This window comes from Mirounga leonina, unplaced genomic scaffold (assembly GCF_011800145.1).
Source record: "Mirounga leonina isolate KUSES-001 unplaced genomic scaffold, KU_Mleo_1.0 Mir_125, whole genome shotgun sequence".
NCBI lineage: Eukaryota > Metazoa > Chordata > Mammalia > Carnivora > Phocidae > Mirounga > Mirounga leonina.
In genome coordinates this window covers 79,167,338-79,190,182 of record NW_023270305.1, presented here as the reverse complement: position 1 = coordinate 79,190,182, position 22,845 = coordinate 79,167,338, and the positions used below count along the sequence as shown (strand labels likewise).

At 38.2% G+C, this 22,845-nt stretch overlaps 1 protein-coding gene across 5 annotated transcripts in view; it reads right to left on the bottom strand.

Moving 5' to 3' along the window:
• Positions 1-569: 569 nt before the first annotated feature.
• Positions 570-22,845, bottom strand: part of LIMS1 (LIM zinc finger domain containing 1) — a 159,283-nt gene continuing 137,007 nt past the window's right edge. For all 5 annotated transcript variants that reach the window (XM_035001905.1, XM_035001907.1, XM_035001906.1 and 2 more), the window contains 8 exons: positions 12,270-12,336; positions 11,345-11,465; positions 10,754-10,903; positions 8,799-8,949; positions 8,209-8,301; positions 7,387-7,435; positions 5,964-6,039; positions 570-3,339 (listed from right to left, as the gene is read on the bottom strand). In XM_035001905.1, coding sequence (XP_034857796.1) covers positions 3,225-3,339; positions 5,964-6,039; positions 7,387-7,435; positions 8,209-8,301; positions 8,799-8,949; positions 10,754-10,903; positions 11,345-11,465; positions 12,270-12,336 — 822 coding nt within the window. In that variant the 3' untranslated portion in view covers positions 570-3,224. The remainder of the gene's footprint in view (positions 3,340-5,963; positions 6,040-7,386; positions 7,436-8,208; positions 8,302-8,798; positions 8,950-10,753; positions 10,904-11,344; positions 11,466-12,269; positions 12,337-22,845) is intronic.

Genomic DNA, 22,845 nt, shown 5'->3' with positions numbered 1-22,845 from the left:
TTTGAGAGAGAGAGAGAGAGAGTGAGGGGAGGGCAGAGGGCAAGCACCCTTCAAAAGCCGACTCCTTGCTGAGTGCAGAGTCTGACGCCAGGCTCGATCCCACGAGCCATGAGATCATGACCTGAGCCAAAACCAAGAGTCAGATGTTTAACTGACTGAGCAACCCAGGTGCCCCATAAAGATTTTATTTTTGGGGGCGCCTGGGTGGCTCAGATGGTTGAGTGTTTGCCTTCAGCTCAGGTCATGATCTCCAGGTCCTGGGATTGAGCCCCGCATTGGGCTCCCAACTCAGCAGGGAGTCTGCTTCTCCCTCTCTCTGCCTTTCTCCCTGCTTGTGCTCTGTCTCTCTCTCAAATGAATAAATAAAAAAATCTTTAAAAAAAAGATTTTTTAAAGTAATCTCTACACCCAACATGGGGCTCAAACTCACAACCCTGAGGTCAAGAGTTGCATACTCCACTGACTGAGCTAGCCAGGCACCCCACCAAAACAGTTTTCTTAAGCATTAGTCCTATCTTCTCATAGTTCCATGTCTCAAAGTCATTCAAATGAAACAATGCACAATAGGATTATTCTTAATAATTATGAACATTTATTAAACACCAAGAGTATACTGCAATGGTTGCTATGTAAAAACACAATTAACAGCATAGCGTCCCTGCCATCGAGCTTACAATCTAAAATGAAATACAACAAGAATGCTGTAAGCCTACCTCAAAATTTTCTTAACTTAGAAATGGCTATTTTGGCAAGTAAGTGAGGCAAAATGGCCTATCATTTTAGATACAATAAGGCTTTGAACATGATCCAAAGAATATTTTACTTGTACCGAGGCATTTCCCCCGATTATAGTAGGCTTGGTAAGAAAAAGAGCACTTAGAAATTGGGTGAGAACAATGAATTATTTCAAATTGCCTTGTAGGACTTTAAAGAGAGAAATGCTTACTAGCCTGAGTTTTTCCACAGCCAGGGAAAACCCCATGAAAAATATCATGAACTCGACCAAGCCTGTCTTCTATTCCACTTGCAACTTTTCGACTTCCTCCTCCTTTCCCACAGGTAAGGACTCCAGTGAAGCCCCTAGCAGGGAAGAAGTACTGTATCTAGACAAAATATCCTAAAGTTGTAGAGGGTTACCAAATCGAACTTCCAGGAAATATTAATTCCTATTTTAAAAGAGGAGTGAGCAAAGACAGCAGTGCGCATCTGGCTGCAGGAGAGGCCGGGCTATGTAAGATACATAAACAAAGCAGCTGAGCTCAGTTCATGCATCTTCAAAGTGATTAAGAATATGGGTAAATAATTGCTTTCTGTCCCTTATTTCTGGCGTAGGGGGATTTGACAATTTAGCATCAAGATCCCAAATTGCAAAACCTGTACTCTTTGGCCTACATTCATAGTATAATATTTAATAAATACTTCCAAAGTTTTCCTTGCTGGTCACGTATTAGCTGACAAAGGCATTCTGAAGGGATTTTGATTCTTACTGTCAGATGCAAAGACTGTTTTAAACGTCTGAGTACATACAGTCTTAAACTATATATTGATTATTTTCAACCACTGATAATTCTTTGAACTCTAAAAGAACACTAAAAAGTAACTGGCTATAAGTTATCTGAATAGAAGTTACTCTGTAAAGTGCATGCACAAATTTAAAAAAAATACACATGCATACAAATATTTTAATGGCAGAGTGGTAGCATCCTGAGGTGTTTTTTTTTTTTTTAATGGCAAAACAATATTTCAGCAATTTTTTTAAAAACCAGTAATTTCCTCCTTAAAAGTCCATCTTGGGAACTTTCTTTTAAATGATAACACAGCAGCAGCAACATTGAAAAAATGTTCACAAAATTTGCTTTGCATACAGGTTTATCGAGAAAGAATGGTCCAGAAACTTCAGGATAAACTTTCTAAAAACACTTTTTATAAAGTAGAATAATACACTACTTTTGACCTAAAGTTGACATTTAAACACCCTCCTCCCAATTTAAAAGTGTCATTTTTACCTCCTCCTTATAGTAAATAAAATCCAATTACAACATTTGAAATGAAAAACTTGAAACACCTATCAATATCATTCTTCTAACAAGATGACAAAAATTAATTTCAATTAATTAAATTCAATTTTTTCTCCCAAAAAAAGGAGAGAAAAATAAAAAATCAAGTATCACCATAGCTGTGGCAGAGGAATTTGGGTTTACAAATCTCAATCAATGCACTTATTTTTGGTATTGCATGAAACAGCTAGAATTCCTGAATAACCTATGTTTTTCTAAGGCAAGGCAAGTTTGATTATGTGTAAAGCATAGACATTAGCATGGTTATAAAGGCAGTAGGACCAATACATATACATTCACTTGTTTTAAGTGATACATCAAGCTACATAAAATTTAATTTCGTGTCCTATTCTAAGACTACATCTTTGACCTTAAGCTTAGAAGCATATTTGCTGTAAATACGTTAAAAAATACTTCATTTTTTCCAATATTGTAAAGTATACTGAATTTTCAAATGCCTAGTATAAATTTTTTTGCACAAAATTTAAAAAGGCATACTATTAGCTAGCTATAACTACTGTGTTAAGTAATTGTAGTAAGGAAGAAGTTCACAAGGAGAACAAAATATAAACTAAGCATAATTATTACATTTAACAAAAAATGAAATCAAGTAGTTCTGAATGCACTTTTTTGTCTTAGTAATGTGTATATTCATTTTATGGCTACTAGCTACTAGTCTGATAAACATACTCAGATTCTATAAGATTTGTTTTTCTTGGCTGGTTATTTTTTTTCCTTCTCTCCAACAACAGTTGGAATTATTATTTTTTCAAATACAAAGTAAAATAATGTTTCTATTTTTTATCTGAGCCATGTGAAAGCTGACTCCCTACTTTCATTTTTAGAAGTTAAATTAATTTTTTTGGACCTTAGTTAAAATCTAACATCTAAACCATGTGTTTTTTGCTGTTAAGTACAATCTACATTTCGATGAATTGATAAGGGTTATTAACAAAAGCAAATCTTGACTTCTTCTGTGTTTTAAATATAATTACACAGGCTTTTTTTTCTTTTTTAATGAGAAGAAGGAGATGAAGAAAACCATTCATATATGAGGGCCTCTTCACTCAACTATTTTGAGATACAGCTTTAAATAGGGTGGATCAAGTCAAGTAACGTTGGTAATCTCTTTTCTTTGCGTAAAAGAGAAAAAACAAATAAAGGAAGTTACTTCCTTCCTAAGGTCTCAGCTAGTTTCTTAAGTCTTTTCTTCAGCTCCAACGGAAATTTCTCATAGCACTTCTTACAGACTGGCTTCATGTCAAACTCCACAAATTTATTCCTAAAGAGAGTAACAATAATAAAAGAAATTAGTAGAAATGTATTTGACACAGATATATAAATAATGTGAGGTAATTTTACTGAAGTAAATGAAGACACTATATGATAACATTGATATTCATAGCAAAAAACTATAATTCTAATCTCAACTTTCGTCACTGTGGTAGATGTAAAAAAATTACCATATCACTTGAAAAAAATTGTCCTTATAAATTGATCTTAAATATCTACCTGTGTTATACAGAATGTACATTACATTTTAGTCTGTGCTATGTACACAGAAAATCTAATGTCAGTATAATTTAGGTAAGTAAAGTCAATCACACATTGAAGTACCATGAGAACACTTTAAAGAACAGTTATTTAAAGCCCAGAGTTGTATTTCTGTAATTTGAATGACCTTGTCTTTGTTGAAAGCAAATTAATCTTCATTAATATTTTAAATTAGGTATCTATGAGGTTTCATCTTTCCTTACATAAAATGGTTTGCTTCCTACCTCCAACAAAAAAAATCATTTTCAAAGAAATCTTAAATTGTAATGGGTTATTTTGGTTAGTTGTCTGACAGAAAGGTTGGTAGGGGAGATATAAGAAAGTTTTTAATCACCCTTAAGAAACAGAAATGAAACAGATTGCCTGTGGTTCCATTTTGTGAATGGTCAGCTGTATGGAGAACTCAATTCTTTCTTTTTAAAGTTAGAGCAATACACATTATCAATTTATTTGTAAAACAGTTCTGGAGAGGCCAGGTTTTTAGACAGCTTCCTAACTATCTGTTATGCATTTCCAATTGGTAATTACGATTGCTTATTACTGTTGGAATCTAGGGTCCTAAACCGTGAACTGAGGAAATACACAACTTTATAACTTGTACATTTTCCTAACTTGTTTTTAGGTGGCATTTCTGGAACAAGTCTAGTAGTACATTGTTATCTATGGCAAATGATTAAATCAGGTGATACAATTTTAAAGAACAAAGTTAATAACAAAGGTAATTCCTAATCATGTATTTAATAAAATGAAAACTCTTATTTTCAAGCATTACATGGAATTTACTCCCCGGCTGTTTTTCACAGAGATCTTAATGCTGACAGAAAATCAAATGATGTTATTTTTCCACTGACAGTTTGATTTTTTTTTTTTAAATATTTTTTTTTAAAGATTTTATTTATTTATTTGAGACAGAATGAGAGAGAGAGAGCACATGAGAGGGGAGAGGGTCAGAGGGAGAAGCAGACTCCCCGCCGAGCAGGGAGCCGGATGCGGGACTCGATCCAGGGACTCCAGGATCATGACCTGAGCCGAAGGCAGTCGCTTAACCGACTGAGCCACCCAGGCGCCCCTGACAGTTTGATTTTAATAGTACTCCTGAGTTACAATTTTCTCCCAAAGACTTCTAGCATGAAAGCTATTAAAACTGCCATTTTTTGGATGAAGGAAATAAATTATCACTGCTTTCAGAGATACTGTTAAGCCAACTTCAACGGTTTTAATTTTATATTTGAATTTTAATTCCTTTTTACGGAAGGAAACATGAAAACTGGAACAATAAAAAACTTTCGGAGCTCAGAACACAATGGTAACCATGAAGGAACAATGGGACAATCATGCTAGTAATTCAACAGAATTTCAAAGATTAAAATATTTCCCATAAAAATCAGGAATAAAGTAGGGTTTGAAAACATCAAGAAAATGAATTCATAAACAGCAGCAATGGGCACTCTATGAAAGTGCATACAGACACCAAAGACAGATCTCTTATTGTGTCCAGTAGATGGTCTTTGCTTAGATACAAAATAGGCTGAAAGGATTTAATACAGAGCTTAGAACATGTGACACTTGGAATTTATCAAATAAATCATTTTAGGCAAAGAAACCAAAAACCAGGATTTTAGAAGCTGTAATTAGCAGAGAAAAATACCTTAATTTCCCCAATATCCATTAAATAGAGATTGGAAATCTTCCCTTTGAATCCATTTTAAAAAAAGAAATCTATATACCATATTGTGATATAAACAAAGAGATGAGGGAGTCGACAGATTAAGGGAAATAAGTGAAGTACAAACTGGTATTAGGTGGGGATTTTATTAATGTAGCTTTAATAATTTTAGTAAGTAGGCAAAAGAACCAGCTCTACACGGGACAAGTACTTGGATTTCAAGCTCTGACAGCTACAAATACATGCCAAAAGAAATAAAAAAGCAAAAGACCCAAACAGAACAAAGCATACTCTAAAGGACTAACCAAAGAAGAAAGCAGTGAAAATGATGACAGAAGGGACAGAAAAGTTTACAAACAGACTGGCTTTTTCTTTTTCTGCTTGTCCTTATCCTTTGCTTCTCTCTCCCGTTTGGCAAGTCGCCTCTTAAATTCTTCTGGCATTTTTTCATAACAGTGTTTGCAGACTGGTTTTAGATCAATTTCAACAAACTTATCCCTTTGAGCAGGACAAAGAAGGAATAGAAGAAAGAACATAAAACAATTAAAGGAAGAACATTTACTTTTGGAAGGCCTAGACAGAAAGAATAAGGAATCAATTCTCTTTTTTAAAACTCCGTATTTTATAAAATGTTACCCCAATGTTTTCAGTCTTAGGATTCACACCGGACTAAACTGTAGACTTACTTGAGTGTTAGTTTAGTGTTGCAGGTGGAACAGGCAAAACAGTTCACACACCAGGCCTTATTAAGGGCAGAGACCACTAGAGAAAGAGAAAAGACATCGGGTCACACACACTGGTATGGAAAGTGGTGAAGCTGACACTTTCGACTCAAACAGAGCTAAGGTGGCTTCCACGACACTTGGAAGAGGTTCTCAAGAGGTTTTCTTGCAAACGAATCACATGACTAAAAATCTCAGTGCCATTAATGTTTACAGAATCAATCTAATTAATTAATTTAAGGCTATTTTTTCACATTACTAAAAGACTGAGCACTTATGTCCTCCATGACTGTAGGTTGGTTTCACCTTAGGGAAGATTACCACTGGCTTTTTCAACCTTTATTTATAGCTAAAATTTTTCTTCTTTCCTTTGAGTATCCTGTGAAGCATATAAATGGTATGTAGCATGTCTTCCCACCCAAGCTCGTCCTCTCACTCCCGTGGATGATGGGGTGTATATTTAACATGCACTACGTCACTCAGATGAGCTTTTCTGGCACAGGGCCTGCCTACAAGCACACTGCTGCCACCTTTCCGTATCTACTGCCTCTGGCCCAACAAAGATATATGGACTAGATAAGTAATTTAAAAAAATCCAGACATTACATTATTTGCCTGTAGTCTTTTTTCCAAAGCTGATGAACTGAGCTTCCTTTGACAGCTTCTCTCACCTGACAACTATCTCACGTAGGAAGGAGTTAAGTTTTATTTCCTATGGCGCTGAAGACTGCTCTCCTGAACTACTCCTTTTGCAAACTGCATCATGGGCAGGGTTTTGCGAAGTATTTCCCGAGTTGGGTTCTCTGACGAGAATCATGAAGCATGCTGAAAACAGGAATGTTTAAATTTTGCCAGGAAGTTTCTAGCAGAATTGTGCTAGCGACTATTAGCAAACACAGCTGCTTCCTTTCTGCCCCAGTTAATCAGCCCTGCTTAATTACCACAATACAAGGCTGGTAAGCCTAGAAATGTCTACAGAAAACTGCCAGGTTTTAGCATCTGCAGGGTTAAAGTGACTCTCACTGACTGCCATGGCAGATTAAGCTGTTCCTAATAAACACTGCTCTACAGCTTCCAAGTTATATAATTCCAGGGGATGGAAATAGAAACAGATCTCAAGGTTGGCCATGAATATTCCCACAATATCTACCGTAACAACCCTGTGGCAATGCCCTAAAGTATTATCATAAAAGAGTAACAAATCCATCTCTTAGAATATTATCATTTCTGCTACGGATTACTTCAGAAATATGCCAAAGGAAAAAAAAGGAAACTGATAATGATCATATTCCAAACAATAGCAATCATTGACCTTCTTTGAATTTTCACATTACCCAAGTGTTTTTGTGTCAAAACGATGCCATGTAAAATCCCTATAGATACTTACCATCACCTTCTATAACACGGTTGCAATGGAAGCAAACATCACCAAATAGCTGAAAGTGAAAAAAAAAGCGGTAAAAATTCAAGATGTGTTAGAACGAAGTTTTAGAACACCAGATATTTAATATAATTTCAGTTCTTTCTACCACTTAAAACAAACAGCTGGCTACCTAGATCCAGAATTTACCATTCATTACTAGAGAAAATCAGTAAAGTTCACGGACTAGTTTTTACTTTTTACAATGAAAATAATTTACTCTTCAACACTATCAGAAACAAAAAAGGCTTTGGAAATGTTCCAGATCTAAGGAAGCTAAAGGAAAATGAGAACCCTAGCTAGGGTCCAGTACTGGAGTGGAAAAAAATGATACAAGGACATTACTGGTACAAGTGACAAAATTGGAATAAATACACTGACGTATTATATCAATACTGATTACGATTATGTAAGAGCACTCCATATCATTGGGAAATATGAGTTGAAGTATTTAGGGGTAAAGGACCATGATGAATTAACTTATCATCAAATGCTTCAGAAAAAATAAGTGCCTATATATGAATACATACATTTGTATATAAAGATATGCGCATTTATTAAGCGTATGTTTTTATACAGAGAAACACATGAAAATGATGAAAAGATACGTAGGTATTCTTCATATTTTTATTTTACAACCTTTCGGTGAGTCAAATTATTTCCCAAATAAGAAGTTAAAAAGAAATCTCTATAGTCCAATGTACATTTTCCAAGAGATTTCCTTGTAGCTAAAATATTAAGCTCAAATTCATCTAAGTATATGTAGTATCCAAGGAGTATAATCAATACCTGGTTATAGTGGGTTTCACAATATGCCAGGCCCTTCCTTTCATAATGGCGATGTCCAAGAAATGGCTTTTCACACTTGGCACAAACAAAATGCTGAAAAAAATTGCTAGAGGTCATTTTTGAATTGCCGTATTTTATTTATTTAATGAAGTAAAACTCCAAAGTTAAACTATCCTCAGAGAAGATACATGGAAGTTTGAGGTAGTTATTCCATTTGGCCAGGGCTAACCCTGTGACACTTTGAGTCTTAATTCAGGTGTCTTGAGCTTTTGACAGGTTACTCTAAGACACAGCCTATTTAAACAACGCAGAATGAGAAAAGCGGTCAACATGTTAGTAGCATTGATAAAGGAGGGGCTACTGCTGGATATGGACCATGACACTTTCAGCTTCAAGAAGGATTTAAGAACAAAAGAGTATATCCTGTGTCATTACGGAGAGATCACAAAAGCAGGGTATATTCTATATTCTTAATTTTCTACAAAGTCATTTGTCTTGAAAATCTCCATACTTAATCTTTAGAATCTCCTACTCTTGCCAGCACATCTGATTGAAAAGTACTGGTTACCCCTCCACCACCGATGACTCACCTCCACATGCCACTGTTTGCCCATGGCATTCACCACGCGCCCTTCAATGGGCCGTCGGCAAGCGCCGCAGATGGGGACCCCCATCTTATCGTGGCACGGCAGGCAATACAGCTCTCCTTTCAGCTCCCGGGCATCAGCCGTCAGCTCCTTCCTGTCCATGAGAGAGATACCCCACTGAATATTACTACTGAGAGAGGAAAAACAGGCAACCAATGTGGCTAACTGAAGATCTCACTGTAACACTCCCTGTAACCTTCTTTTTTCCCCTCTTAGTATTGCTCACAGTAACCTAAATTAATAGGCTTGAATGGGTTTCAGATTCCTATCAAAACATCAGTATCATACAATAATGATAAAATGTACAAATAAGTCAGATCACACTGATCATATTTATCACTTCTTTTTTTTTTTTTTTAAGATTTTTATTTATTTGAGAGAAAGAGAGAGACAGCATGAGCAGGGTAAGGGGCAGAGGGAGAAGCAGACTCCCGGCCGAGCAGGAAGCCTGATGCAGGGCCCAATCCCGGGACTCCAGGATCACGACCCGAGCTGAAGGCAGACACCCAACCAACTGAGCCACCCAGGTGCCCCCATATTTATCACTTCTTTGTCTATTATCACATTACAATCCCTTTGTCTTCCTTAAAAAGCTAGAAGAGAATCATCACAATGCCCAGGACGGACTTGGTAATAATATTATCTATATTATCTAAAATATATAACTGAGGTCTAAAGTTAGAGACTAGTTCCATTTACTAACAATTAAATTGTCACAAGTTATTAAGAGTTATAGGTTAATAGAAAATAAACAAATGAAATGCCCAGAACTTTCCTCCCCCAAATGCTTAAGTTCAGTATTATTTTCAGTCTCCTGCATCAATAAACATTTAGCCAGGGGCGCCTGGGTGGCTCAGTTGGTTAAGCGACTGCCTTCGGCTCAGGTCATGATCCTGGAGTCCCGGGATCGAGTCCCGGGATCGAGTCCCGCATCGGGCTCCCTGCTCGGCAGGGGGTCTGCTTCTCCCTCTGACCCTCCTCCCTCTCATGCTCTCTGTCTCTCATTCTCTCTCTCTCAAATAAATAAATAAAATCTTTTAAAAAATAAATAAATAAATAAACATTTAGCCAGAGATGGCCCCAATCAGCGAAATGGACTTGTTTAACATTTCATCTGTTTTAAGTAATTCTTTAGAAGTGCTAATGACAAATGAACAGAGAAAAATTCCACAGAGTGGAACAGGCAAGAAAATGAGATAAGATACAAACTGATAATCACAAAAAAGACGAGGTGGCTGTACTTACAGAACACAGCTGTTTTCTTGATCTTTAGCTTATCTTATCTCTCTTCACCCCACAATAATTTAGCATGTACGTTCATACTGATTAAAGTAACTTTTTCCATTAAATTTTTATATAGCAAATTTAGAAAACCACAGTCTAATAATTTATCATGAGTTTCTGAAGAAAAAAAATCCCTTTAGAAGTAAATAAAGCAAAATTAAATAAATGTAATTCAAGATATTTTAAGATAACACCCTAATTATTACAACTGTAAAAATTATGTATGTACAAACAGAAGACTTCTTAAAGTTTTTTTTTTTTGATCCTGTATTCAAAAAACAGTTATCAAAATCAGTTTTGGGGACAATTGAGGATATCTTACTATCGACTGAATAATTAGAGGTTATGTGTGTGTGTACATGTGTACACACACACACACACACACGGGGCGAAAGTATGCTGCGCACACGCAAAAGTGGCAAAATGTTAAGCGATGAAACTCAACGATGGGTATTCTTTCTATTATTCTCTTGATTTCTTACAGGTTTTAAATTTTCTAGGTTACAAGTTGGAGAAAAGCAATCTGGTGTGCTGGAGTAACAGAAGTATAGAAAAATGTGATCTTTATTTTATTTCCACTATTTGTGCAATCAAAAGGGAGGGGATGGCAATACCCGCAGTTGGCACAGTTGAAATGGTCTGGATGGTAAGGGTCATTCTTGAATATCAGCGGCTGCTCATCAATGATGGCATGGCATTTCTGGCAGATGTATTTTCCAAGGCCTCTGGCTTTTTCACGATTATGACAGGGACGACATAGATGTCTAAATAGAGCCAAAACTTTTTTAGAAACTTCAACTGAAAATCTGAGGTTCTTTCTAATAATTAGAAAGAACTATGCTTCTCATATCTTTGAAAAGAAGTTAAAGAAATCATTTTTTAAAAAAATCACTCCTGGCTTACCAGGGCAGAATCAAGCCACTACTTGAAAATTTATTTATTCCAACCCAGGTAACCCGACTCCATCTTAAGTACCTATCCCCCTTCTGCTGGCCCAGGGACATGTGCAGCAGCAAGGCTGCTACCCAGAAATTCTAAGGTCCTCTCCTGACAGACACCAGACGAGCCAATACACTGCAGGCTTGAGTCCCTGTACCTTCAACTCAGTGCCCTAAAGAACCGCCTCATAGTCCCAGGGGAAAACAGGCATGACCTTGTAGCAGTTACTTCTCCACCCACACCTGACAAGGATGGAAAACTCCTACCTCCCAGCATTCTTGACAAACCCAATATCCGCCAGAACTTCCTGGCAGAGGTCACAGCGGAAGCACTCAGGATGCCAGCTGTTATTCATGGCTTTGATCACTCGGCCAATGATGAATTCACCTGTGGGAAAGTAACACACCCAGGACATCCAGTGTGCTCCTACTGCTGAAAGTAGTGAGACAAAGGACACGAAGAAAACACTGTTTAAACCGTTCTCCACAACTAGGGAGACTCTATGTATGTGTTGACCACAGTAAGCACTGCATTAGGAAGAAACTCTGTCTCATCGGAGTCCTTGGTTTTGATTCTGTAGTCATATTTTCAGGTTGTCTTATCACATCTCTAAATGTGGTCTTCCTTTTCCCAATGAAATACTGGGCCCTCCTGAATGCCTTTTGTTTATTTCTGGTCATTGCTGACACAGAAAACTGAAATCCACAGCACATTTTCTTGAAACCTATACAAAATTTCTTCTTTCACTAAACTTTAGAACATTCTACTCAGTTTTTCCAATCTCTGGAGACCTTCTCATAGAAGTGTTAGCAACCAGTGAGGTGGTTAAAATGCAAGCAAGTTAAACACTTGTGTAACACACAGCAATCCCGAAGCATCTGAAGCACCCCTCCAATGTCTTCCCTGTCTCTCTCCTGGCAACCCCCAAAGTAAGTAGGTAAAGACTGAATTAATAGGGGACAAGAACATTCCAAAAGATCATCTGATAAAAGTCTTAATCCCCAATTTTACAGTAGATGTCCTTAAAAATCATTTCTCTCTGGGTTTTGATACTCTTCCAGCTTGTTATATATTAATGATAAGGAAAAGAACCAATAAGATGCTATTTATAATGAGCACCAAACACCATTTTCACCATTGATGTAATTTTGAGACTCACTTTTTACTTTGCTATTCAGCAGTAAAACTTACCACACTGATGACAGCAAGGAGCAAAGAGCATCTGAAAGTCATGTTCACAGTACTTCCTTCCTTCAAACTGAAATAGAAAATACCATCAATTTGTATAGATGAAACAATCACAGGATGAATATAATTATTCTGTGGAGACATATAGGAAAGATGTTTCTGGATGAAGAGCTCTGCCCTAAGAATTTATAATTCTACTGAGATTTTTAAAAGCAGATGTACTTTTTTTTTTTTTTTAAGATTTTATTTATTTGACAGAGAGAGACACAGCGAGAGAGGGAACACAAGCATGGGGAGTGGGAGAGGGAGAAGCAGGCTTCCCGCGGAGCAGGGAGCCCGATGCGGGGCTCCATCCCAGGACCCTGGGATCATGACCTGAGCCGAAGGCAGACGCTTAATGACTGAGCCACCTAGGCACCCCACAGATGTACTTTTGTACCTTCCCTAAAGACACACCAAACAACTGAGGCGAGACCTGGTACTATGGCTCCGGAGTACAGTGACCTCCCTGCAGCAATGCCAACTCTTTGGCTTGCAGACTCACCTTGAAGAGTCTAATGAATGCGCAGACCCCTCTCTTCAGAAAGTAGGCATATATACACACAAATCCCGTCCCACTTTTTTTTAGGTTGATATCTGAAATATTGTACCACAAGCTTAAATATCTCCAAAGAGTAGATATTCTAGTATATTTTAGATTTACACATTTCAAACTGAGGCCAAAACCCATTTAAAAAAAAAAACATATTCTACTTTAACAGTTGGAAAAATTTATACCCTCCACTTTTCTCCTTGAACTATTTCCATTTCATTTCCCCCAGAGTTTTACCCTGGTGTGATATTTTTTTCTGAAACTCTATATTAAAGTCTTTTTTTTTTTTTTAAAGATTTTATTTATTTATTTGAGAGAGAGAGAATGAGAGAGAGCACATGAGAGAGGGGAGGGTCAGAGGGAGAAGCAGACTCCCTGCCGAGCAGGAAGCCCGATGCGGGACTCGATCCAGGGACTCCAGGATCATGACCTGAGCCGAAGGCAGTCGCTTAACCAACTGAGCCACCCAGGCGCCCTATATTAAAGTCTTTAACAGATCACCCTACCATACTTCTCAGCAATTAAAATGTATATAATGAAACTTCAGAAAGTAAAACAACTTTCTGAACCCATAAGGCTCTAAAACATTCTTTTTCTTCTGGATTATCATTACAATGATTATTAATACACAAATGGTCAAAACATGAATATGTCAAAATGTCAAATTTTACTTTCCACTACTTGTTTACTTGAAAAGCCTATCTTAATGAGATGAGTAGGGCTCCTCTTCCTCTCACAATTATTCCATGTATCCACGGATGAATATGACTTACCATTGGAAGAGTCAGGGTTCAACATTAATTTCTATTTTGGGGGCTGCTTTTACCCTCTTCACATAAGTCATGAGAATTATATCATGTCTCCCTTTGAATCTTTGAGCTCCTTGCAAGTTATATGTCACATATATCACATAACTGTTTGACTATCAAAATCCATTTTTATTTATTTATTTTTAAGACTTTATTTGTCAGAGAGAGAGAGACAGCACAAACAGGGGGAGTGGCAGGCAGAGGGAGAAGCAGGCTCCCCACTAAGCAAGGAGCCTGACTCAGGACTGATCCAGGGACCCCAGGATCATGACCTGAGCCGAAGGCAGATGCTTAAACGACTGAGCCACCCAGGCGTCCCTCAGAATCCATTTTTAATGATATATCAGTAGTCAACTCAATTTGCTCAATTTATTGAACATTATCGACTACACCTTAATTGGCAGACCAGCCAAAGCAGATGTATCTTATGCCAGAAAAAGGCTTACTTCATTTTGAAATTCAAATGAATAAGTTTTAATACATTTAATGAATCTGTTTTTAAAAGCTACAGATACATTGATATGCTACATTAACCCAGTCCTATCATAATGCACTGTGTGTAGCCCCAAGCAGAAGTTATTTATGAAGTAGATATGTTCCCTTATTGGATGTATATTACGTATATATATAGAAATCTGATGTTTAGCTTTTAGCAATAATTTAAAAAAATTCAATATAAAGACTCAGAACCAGCTCCATTGATTTAGTTGGAAATGATAAATTGTTTACCATCCACCCCAGTCTTAATCGGTGGTGAAAGACCAGGCTCAGAACTGTGTGTGTCAACTGGTCACCTACATTCAAGAGTAAAATACTGATTAATGGTAACAGTGCATCACTAATGAATCGTCGAATACTACATCAAAAACTAATGATGTGGGGCGCCTGGGTGGCTCAGTCGTTAAGTGTCTGCCTTTGGCTCAGGTCATGATCCCAGGGTCCTGGGATCAAGTCCCACGTCGGGCTCCCTGCTCGGCGGGAAGCCTGCTTCTCCCTCTCCCACTCCCCCTGCTTGTTCCTGCTCTCACTATGTCTCTCTCTGTCAAATAAATAAATAAAATCTTAAAAAAAAAAAAAAACAACTAATGATGTACTATATGCTAGCTAACTGAACATAATAATAATAAAAAAAATGCATCACATCTTCAGAAGGAAAGGAGAATGTTTTGTGCACTATTTGTGTGTGTGTGTGTGTGTGTGTGCGTGCATGCATGATAGTTTTATTATAGTTTTTAAAATCAGTACTTTTTAATGGAAACAACCTGACCAAAAAAATCTGTCACAGAATTTGGAGACCCATTAAAACAAAGTTTAATTAAAAAAAGAAAAGAAACACTCAACTTTTAGTTTGTATTTAATGAAAGAGAAAGATGTATATTGTTTAAAACAAAACCAAAATGAGTCCAGCAGTTGGCATATATACTGTATCTGCTAGCGGAAGGTAGAAAAAATTAGGATCGGTTGTAATTTGAATAAGTTTTTTTTTTTTTTAAGATTTATTTATTTAGAAAGAGAGAGTGTGTGCAGGGGAGGGGCAGGGGGGGGAGGAAGAGAATCCCAAGCAGACACTCTGCTGAGCATGAAGCCCAAAATGAAATGGGGCTCAAACCCACAACCCTGAGATCATGACCTGAACCGAAACCAAGAGTCAGATGCTTAACCAACCGAGCCACCAGGCGCCCCTCGAATAAGTTTTTTAAGATATAATTCAAATAGGTAGCATAGCGTAGCAGTTAAGAACACTGATTGTGGATCCAAAAGGCCTGAAGTCTAAATTCTGGCTGAACCGCTGACCGGCTGTGTGACTTTGGTCAAGTTGTTTAACCTCTTGGTGTCTCGTGAGAGTCACAAGCCTCTTCTGTTTTGGCTGTTACTTCTGGCTCTTAACACATACTCATCATGTTCACAATTTCTTATCACTGCTCTCTTTGTTTTGCTCTCACAGGACTCTCCCTTTAAAAGGATCAGTTCTGTGGTATAAATATACAGTGGAATACCATTCAGCTATAAAAAAGAAGGAAATCCTGCTATTTGCAACAACGTGGACAGACCTGCAGGGCATTATGCTAAAAGAAATAAGTCAGGCAGAGAAAGACAGATACTGCGTGATCTCATTTATGTGTGGAATCTAAAAATACCAAACTCACAGAAACAGAGAGTAGACTGGGAGTTACTGGGGCCTGGAGGGATGGGGGAAATGGGGAGATGTAGGTCAAGGGGTACAAACTTCCAGTTATAAAATGAGTAAGTTCTTGGGATCTAATGTATAGTTATAGTTAACAATACTGTATGGGAGACTTGAAGTCTGCTAAGAGAGCAGATCTTAAATGTTCTCACCACACACACACACACACACACACAAGATAATTACATGAGGTGATGGATGTGTTGACTAACCTTACTGTGGTTATCATTTCACAATATACACATATATCAAATCATCACGTTATACACCTTAAACTTATACAATGTTGTCTTTTGATCATATTTCAACAAAACTGAAGAAAAAGGATGAGTCCTTTTGAAATTAGGGATGAAAAAGGCAAAGTCTTAAAAGAAAGTTGTCATGATTACTCCCCACATTTCCAAATCTGCCACAAATCTGAATATAGAACATCCAACACAGTTCCTAAAGCCAAGCTTCATTCTTAACAAGAAAATGCCTTATGGCTTTGAGTACCCCTGGCTAATGTCTTTTGATTGGTGTCCTGGAGCAATTATCACAGAAAGATTTGAGATTCCTTTCTCTTGTGACGTGGGAGAAGTAAGTGCTACCGTGAATACAAATATATTATCAGACAAATCCACTTTTGGAAGAGGAATTCAGAAATTTAGTTCCCTGAAACCAAAATACAAGGATCCAGAAATGGATTCCCTTGAAATCATTCATACTGCAAACCCCTTGCATACTCTGGGTGTGCTTACTCCATATAAGGACTAATGCAAGAGATAATTTCTTTTGCTAGAACGAGCTGCCTCTTTTTCACAGTGTGTAGAAATGCTCAAACACAGTTATGGCTTGATTTCCAAGGCTAGGAGAAAGGCCAGAAGTTGATCCAAAGTGAAACTCTGGGATGAAAATGAAGAAAAATCAGAAATCATAAATTTGAAAAATCAAACTTTCAGAAATACTGCCTTTCTAGGTAACTGCATGTTATAACCCAAAACTGGTTTAAAATACCATCAGCCTATAAGAAATATTAATGCTCCAGACAGTGTTAAAACAGAATGTCCAAGAACCCTGGTTGTTGCCACCTGCAAGGAACAGGGATTGTCCAACCAAAAATAGTTCTGCTTTGAACTGTTTTAAGTTTTGAGTTCTGTGAAGGTTCTCTTTGTGGGGGGGGGGGGAGGTAGGGAGAAATTCTGCTGCTTTAAAGAAAGCTCAGAATTAGAAACTTAGCCGACAGTCTCATTTCAAGGCAAGTGCAAACGTTAACGATCTTCACTTGGTGATTTGTACTGATTTGTTGTAAACTGCTTTGAAGTCAATGGGTCAGCAGATAAGCACCTCCCCTAGTTGGAAAGTTTCCTCCCAAACAGACCTCCCTTCTCAGAGTTCAGCCTTCCTGAGTAATCATGATTCTGTATAAGAGGAAATGAGTGAAGAAATCTCTTTGTAAACCCTCTTTCCACTAAATCACTCATCATAAATTGGGTCTTTCCTGTTATGCATTCTGTGACAGGGAAAAAAGGACACATTTGGGAAATTCAAACTAAAGAGAAAGAAAGAAATCTGAAGTATTAACAAAGAACCTATCCTGTACTATGCCAAACTGAAAAAGGCTTCACACCACGTTCATAGTCCTTGGTTCAGTGCATTGTGATTCGTAATGTTTCTGGAATTACATCTCTCTTTAACTGTCGGTTCCATTTTACTTTCAAAAGTATCTTCTTGGGCGCCTGGGTGGCTCAGATGGTTAAGCGTCTGCCTTCGGCTCAGGTCATGATCTCAGGGTCCTGGGATCGAGTCCCACATCGGGCTCCCTGCTCCTTGGGAGCCTGCTCCTCCCTCTGCCTCTCTCTCTCTCTCATGAATAAATAAATAAAAAAACCTTAAAAAAAAAAGTATCTTCTTAGGGGAAATATAAGATAATCTTTTTACTGGAGATACTCCAAGATATCACAAAGTTAGATTTAGGAACCATTACAGCGGCTATATATAGTCGGTAACGTTAGGGCCTCTGGTCTGAATCGTTAATCCCCCCCACTTCCTGAAATGACATTTAAACAGCCTTCTCATGCCACCAATGACTTGGTCATTTTACAAATATTTCTTCATATGTATTGGAAGATGATTGGAGATACTGGTAACTCATGAACACCAGCACTGATGGAAACAGATTTCCCTTCGAAGCTACCATACCAAATTCAAAGATCACTAATCATATACTCATACATTTATCCAACCTCTCTAAATTTTCCTGATCTGAAAGTGAGGAAAAGTACCATGGAAGCCATCTTCAAGTTCTACCCAAATCACTGTGAAAACTGTAATCACTCCCAGGACTAGGGCACAGTGTGGCCTACACACTCCACCACACATTGCATTTATAAAAGTTTTCCATAACTATTTCCTGAATGAACGAAAAAGCAGTGATGGCCATATACAAGACAGCATTATCTCTCAGACTGATAAAACATCAGTCCTAGGAAACCACTTCAGTTTTGGTGAGAGTCAGGGCATCTTTGTGCAGGCGAGCAGGCATGAGATAAAATCTCCACTAGTTAACTGTGGGCAAGGCCTCTGAGCCTCATCAGGGCCACATGTAAGTTAGGAATAAAAATACCGTTCGTGTGAGAATCAAAGGAACAAAGAAGAACAACAAGAACAGTCTGTAAAACACCTAGTACAGTGCCTGGCTCATAACAGAGGTTGTTATTTCGGAAATAAAAATATTAATGTAACTCAAATCTTCTAAAATTAGCAAGTATAGGGCATTAATTCACACATAAAGTACTACATTCCAGGCAAGGTGAAGGACTGTGAAGAACATGAACTAGGTGACCTCACCCTGGAAAGACTCACATGAAACCAGAAACAGCACCTCAATGCTTGGTGGTGCTGTGGTAAAAAGCAACACCACCATGACTGTTTTAGTGTGTTCCTTGTTTTTATTAATACCCTGAGCACTACATTCTGATACAGACAAAATTAAAAGATAAATCATTTTTAGAATTATTAATGTTTAAAAGGTGTTTAAAATTAAAATGCAGGGGCACCTGGGTGGCTCAGTCGTTAAGCGTCTGCCTTCAGCTCAGGTCATGATCCCAGGGTCCTGGGATCAAGTCCCACATCGGGCTCCCTGCTCCACAGGAAGCCTGCTTCTCCCTCTCCTACTCCCCCTGCTGTGTTCCCTCTCTCGCTGTGTCTCTCTCTGTCAAATAAATAAATAAATAATCTTTAAAAAAAAATTAAAATGCAGAAGTAGGGTACTTGAAAAAAGAAAAATAAATTTCAGTTTGCGGAACCAGTTCAAATCACCACACAGATAGTGTATCTTGCCTTTTGCTAAACGAGGAGGACACTTTCATCATGATGACTATCCAAGAATGGTGTACTTATCTTTCCTTGTGCCAATTTAAGCCAGAAAATACAGGCTTTCTTAAGGGTCTTTCTTAAGTGAAATCTGTCTGGAAATACTTTCTAATTAAATTTATGGTATAAGAATTAACTCTAAGTGCAGTCAAATTCTTAGAAACAGAAAAAGGTTTTTGTTTTATGAGGCTATTGTCTAAACAACCTGGGGAACATGCTCACTTAGAACGGACTTACTATTACCATTGTGAAGCTCATAACCTATTCAAAGGGATGCCCTCATTCCATGTAGTGGTTCTCAATTGAGGGTGATTTTTATTTTTATTTTTAAAGATTTTATCTGTCTGAAAGAGAGAGCATGTGCACAAGCAGGGGGAGCAGAGGCAGAGGGAGAAGCAGGCTCCCCAATGAGCAAGGAGCCTGACATGGGACTTGATTCCAGGGCCCTGGGATTATGACCTGAGCCGAAGGCAGACGCTTAACTTAACTGAGCCACCCAGGCGTCCCTCAACTGGCGTGATTTAGCTCCCCAAGGGATATCTGGCAATGTATGGAGATACTTTTGGTTGTCACAACTGGGGATCTAGTGGGTAGAGTGATAGAAATATTACTAAACAGTCTACAATGCACAGGAGTGCCCCCAAAACAAAGAATTATCGAGTTCAAAATGCCAACAGTGCTGAGGATGAGGAACCCTGGTTTAGTGTGTGCAAGCATTACTTATCGGAGCAGTACCCCCTGGGAAGTGGTACTAGGGAGTGAGCTAATTTACTAGGTACTGTACATGCTACCCTGGTTCAAACTCACAACCCTATGAGACACATATGATCATCCCCTTGTTAGAGAAAACTGAAATTCAAAAATATTAAATAACTTGAACCAAAGCCAGTAGAGCTGGGATTCAATCCAAGGCTGTAAGACCCTAAAATCTGTGCTGCTTCTTCTGTATCCACCACCTCTCTTAGGCAGACCAATAGAGAATATAACCTAGAATTCTTAAATTATCTTGTGGGTTTCTCTAAGAACTTAAAAATCATGATTGAAAGATCCTCTGGCTTCTCTGCCAACACACAATCTGAACTTGAGAACTGGCCATCTGAACACAGATGAAGAGGTAATTCTACTGAATGTGGAACAATGACATTAAAGCCTTGAACTACTGGGTTCCTTTTTGACCATGTACCAATAAAGTGAATCTACCCTCTGTTTCCACTGCACAAATCTGAGAAAAATGCTGAGGTTGCAAAACATCCTAATTATGGATACATGCTTCCTAAAAAAGAATGAATAAACAACACTCCTGGAAAATCTCATGGAAGTCAGACCAATCGAGGCTCTTTGGTCACCTCCAATCTGTGACAGTTCCTTAGTTCTGCCCTGTCTTACATGACATTGACAATTTTGAAGGGTACCGGTCAGCTGTTTTGTAATCATCATGGGTTTGTCTCATGATTAGACTGAGGTCACAGATTTGGGGTAAGATATATAATACCACAGAGGTAATAATGTGCTCTATTTCTTGCATCATATTGGGGAGTACGTGAGCTCAACATGACTTCTTACTGGTCAAGTTAACCTTGTTCACTTGGTTAAGATGGTGTCTGCCAGGTTTTGCCACTGCAAAGTTACTGCTTTACTCATTTCTATATCCCTGTTAGAAGTGAATCATTAAGTCCAGCCCATATGCAAAGAGAATTGTGCTCTTTCTTTTCCTTTTAACCAATGCTCTTGGAGATAAGAGTTTAAAGTCATTTGAATCATTTAAACAAACTGGGGGGAGGGGAGCTTTTAATTCAAGAAATAGTGCTCCAAGTATCAGAAGTGATTATATTAAAATCCAACTAGATACAACATGTCACTCAAAAACAGAACATTTTGGTAAGGCCAGTATCCCAAAAATCATCTCTTAACTATGACCTTTTCATTGTACCTCCCCTACAAAACCCACAAAAATTAAAAGTAACTTCATTTAGTGTTATATGTCTGCAAATTACTTCCAAATAATTTGGCAGAAAATGGGTGTGGTGGTTTTGTGTGTGAGATGCATAAGGGTACATGATATTCATTGTACAATTCTTTCAACTTTTCTGTAGGTTTTAAATCAAAAGTAAGATTATTCAACAACACCACACTGACATGAACTAACATCTCAAGTCAGCGGTCCACATATGGTACTGAAAATATACCATGGCTCAGGCATTTACTCAGGGTTCTTTCTAAAACTGAAATCTCCTCTGCTTCTACTTAAGAATACATTTCTTTTGGGGCGCCTGCGTGGCTCAGTCGTTAAGTGTCTGCCTTTGGCTCAGGTCATGATCCCAGGGTCCTGGGATCGAGCCCCGCATCGGGCTCCCTGCTCGGCGGGAAGCCTGCTTCTCCCTCTCCCACTCCCCCTGCTTGTGTTCCCTCTCTCGCTGTGTCTCTCTCTGTCAAATAAATAAAATCTTTAAGAAAAAAAAAAAAGAATACATTTCTTTCATCCACCACTCTGGACAATAAACCTTGGACAATGTTCATGAGATGAACAATAGGTAAATGAGTAAAGCGTACCAAGATTTTGCAAATGTTTATGTTAGAAAATGTTTGCCCTGGTTCCTAGTGGGTATATTAGCATTTTATCTTGCCATCTATACTATCCAAGTACTGTATACACATCATTGTATTTATTAAGCACCTAGTAGTCATCAAATACTGTATAACAAATGATAGATATACCAATTAATGAGGACAGTCCTGACACCAAGGTATTTAAAGTTAGAGGGGAAGAAGATAAGCATATAAACACATGAAATGCTCTCCATATTAAAGGTATAAACAAAGTGCTGTGTGTACTAGAGAAGATAACTGAAATGAGACAGATAGGAGTGGCCTGAAAACACGACTCATGTGGTTCTGTAATAAAAACACGCTGGGGAAAGCAGTCATTGATGACAGAAGCTACGGAGCCCAAGAATCATTGAGCCCAACCTTTTATTCTTCAGGGTTGATGTATTCCAGTCTAATGGCAGACTTTAAGTTCACTAGCTGAACCACATGATCTGGTGGGATTGAAGTTCACCTTGAGAGAGGAGCGAATGCAGGTAATAATCCTGGTTGCTGCTAACTCACTCTTAAGAGGAGCTGCAGATGAGCCAGAAATAGCTGAGCTCAATCAGCTCACCTCCAGACAAACATCCTCATGAGTGGGTAGGAAACAGTAGTGTAATGCTAAACTCGCCTTTGGGGCCAAAGGGAGGAGCATCCTGGCCATCTGATCCAAAATATCAGAAGTTCCACAGTAAAAGTGAATCCCATTTTCTTTCTTTTTTTTTTTTTTTTAAAGATTTTTATTTATTTATTAGAGAGAGACAGAGAGCACAAGTAGGGGGAGCAGCAGGGGCAGAGGGAGAAGCAGGCTCCCCGCCAAGCAGAGAGCCCGATGCAGGGCTTGATCCCAGGGCCCTGGGATCATGACCTGAGCGAAGGCAGACACTTAACGGACTGAGCCACCCAGGTGCCCTGAATCCCATTTTCAAGGGGAAGTGAGTACAGAAAACCCACCTCTAAGTCTTCAGAACCAATCCTACGGAGAAAAGAGTAGATACTGTAGAAAATAAGGGAAGGATGATGTTTTAATCATAGACAAAAGCAATATCAAAG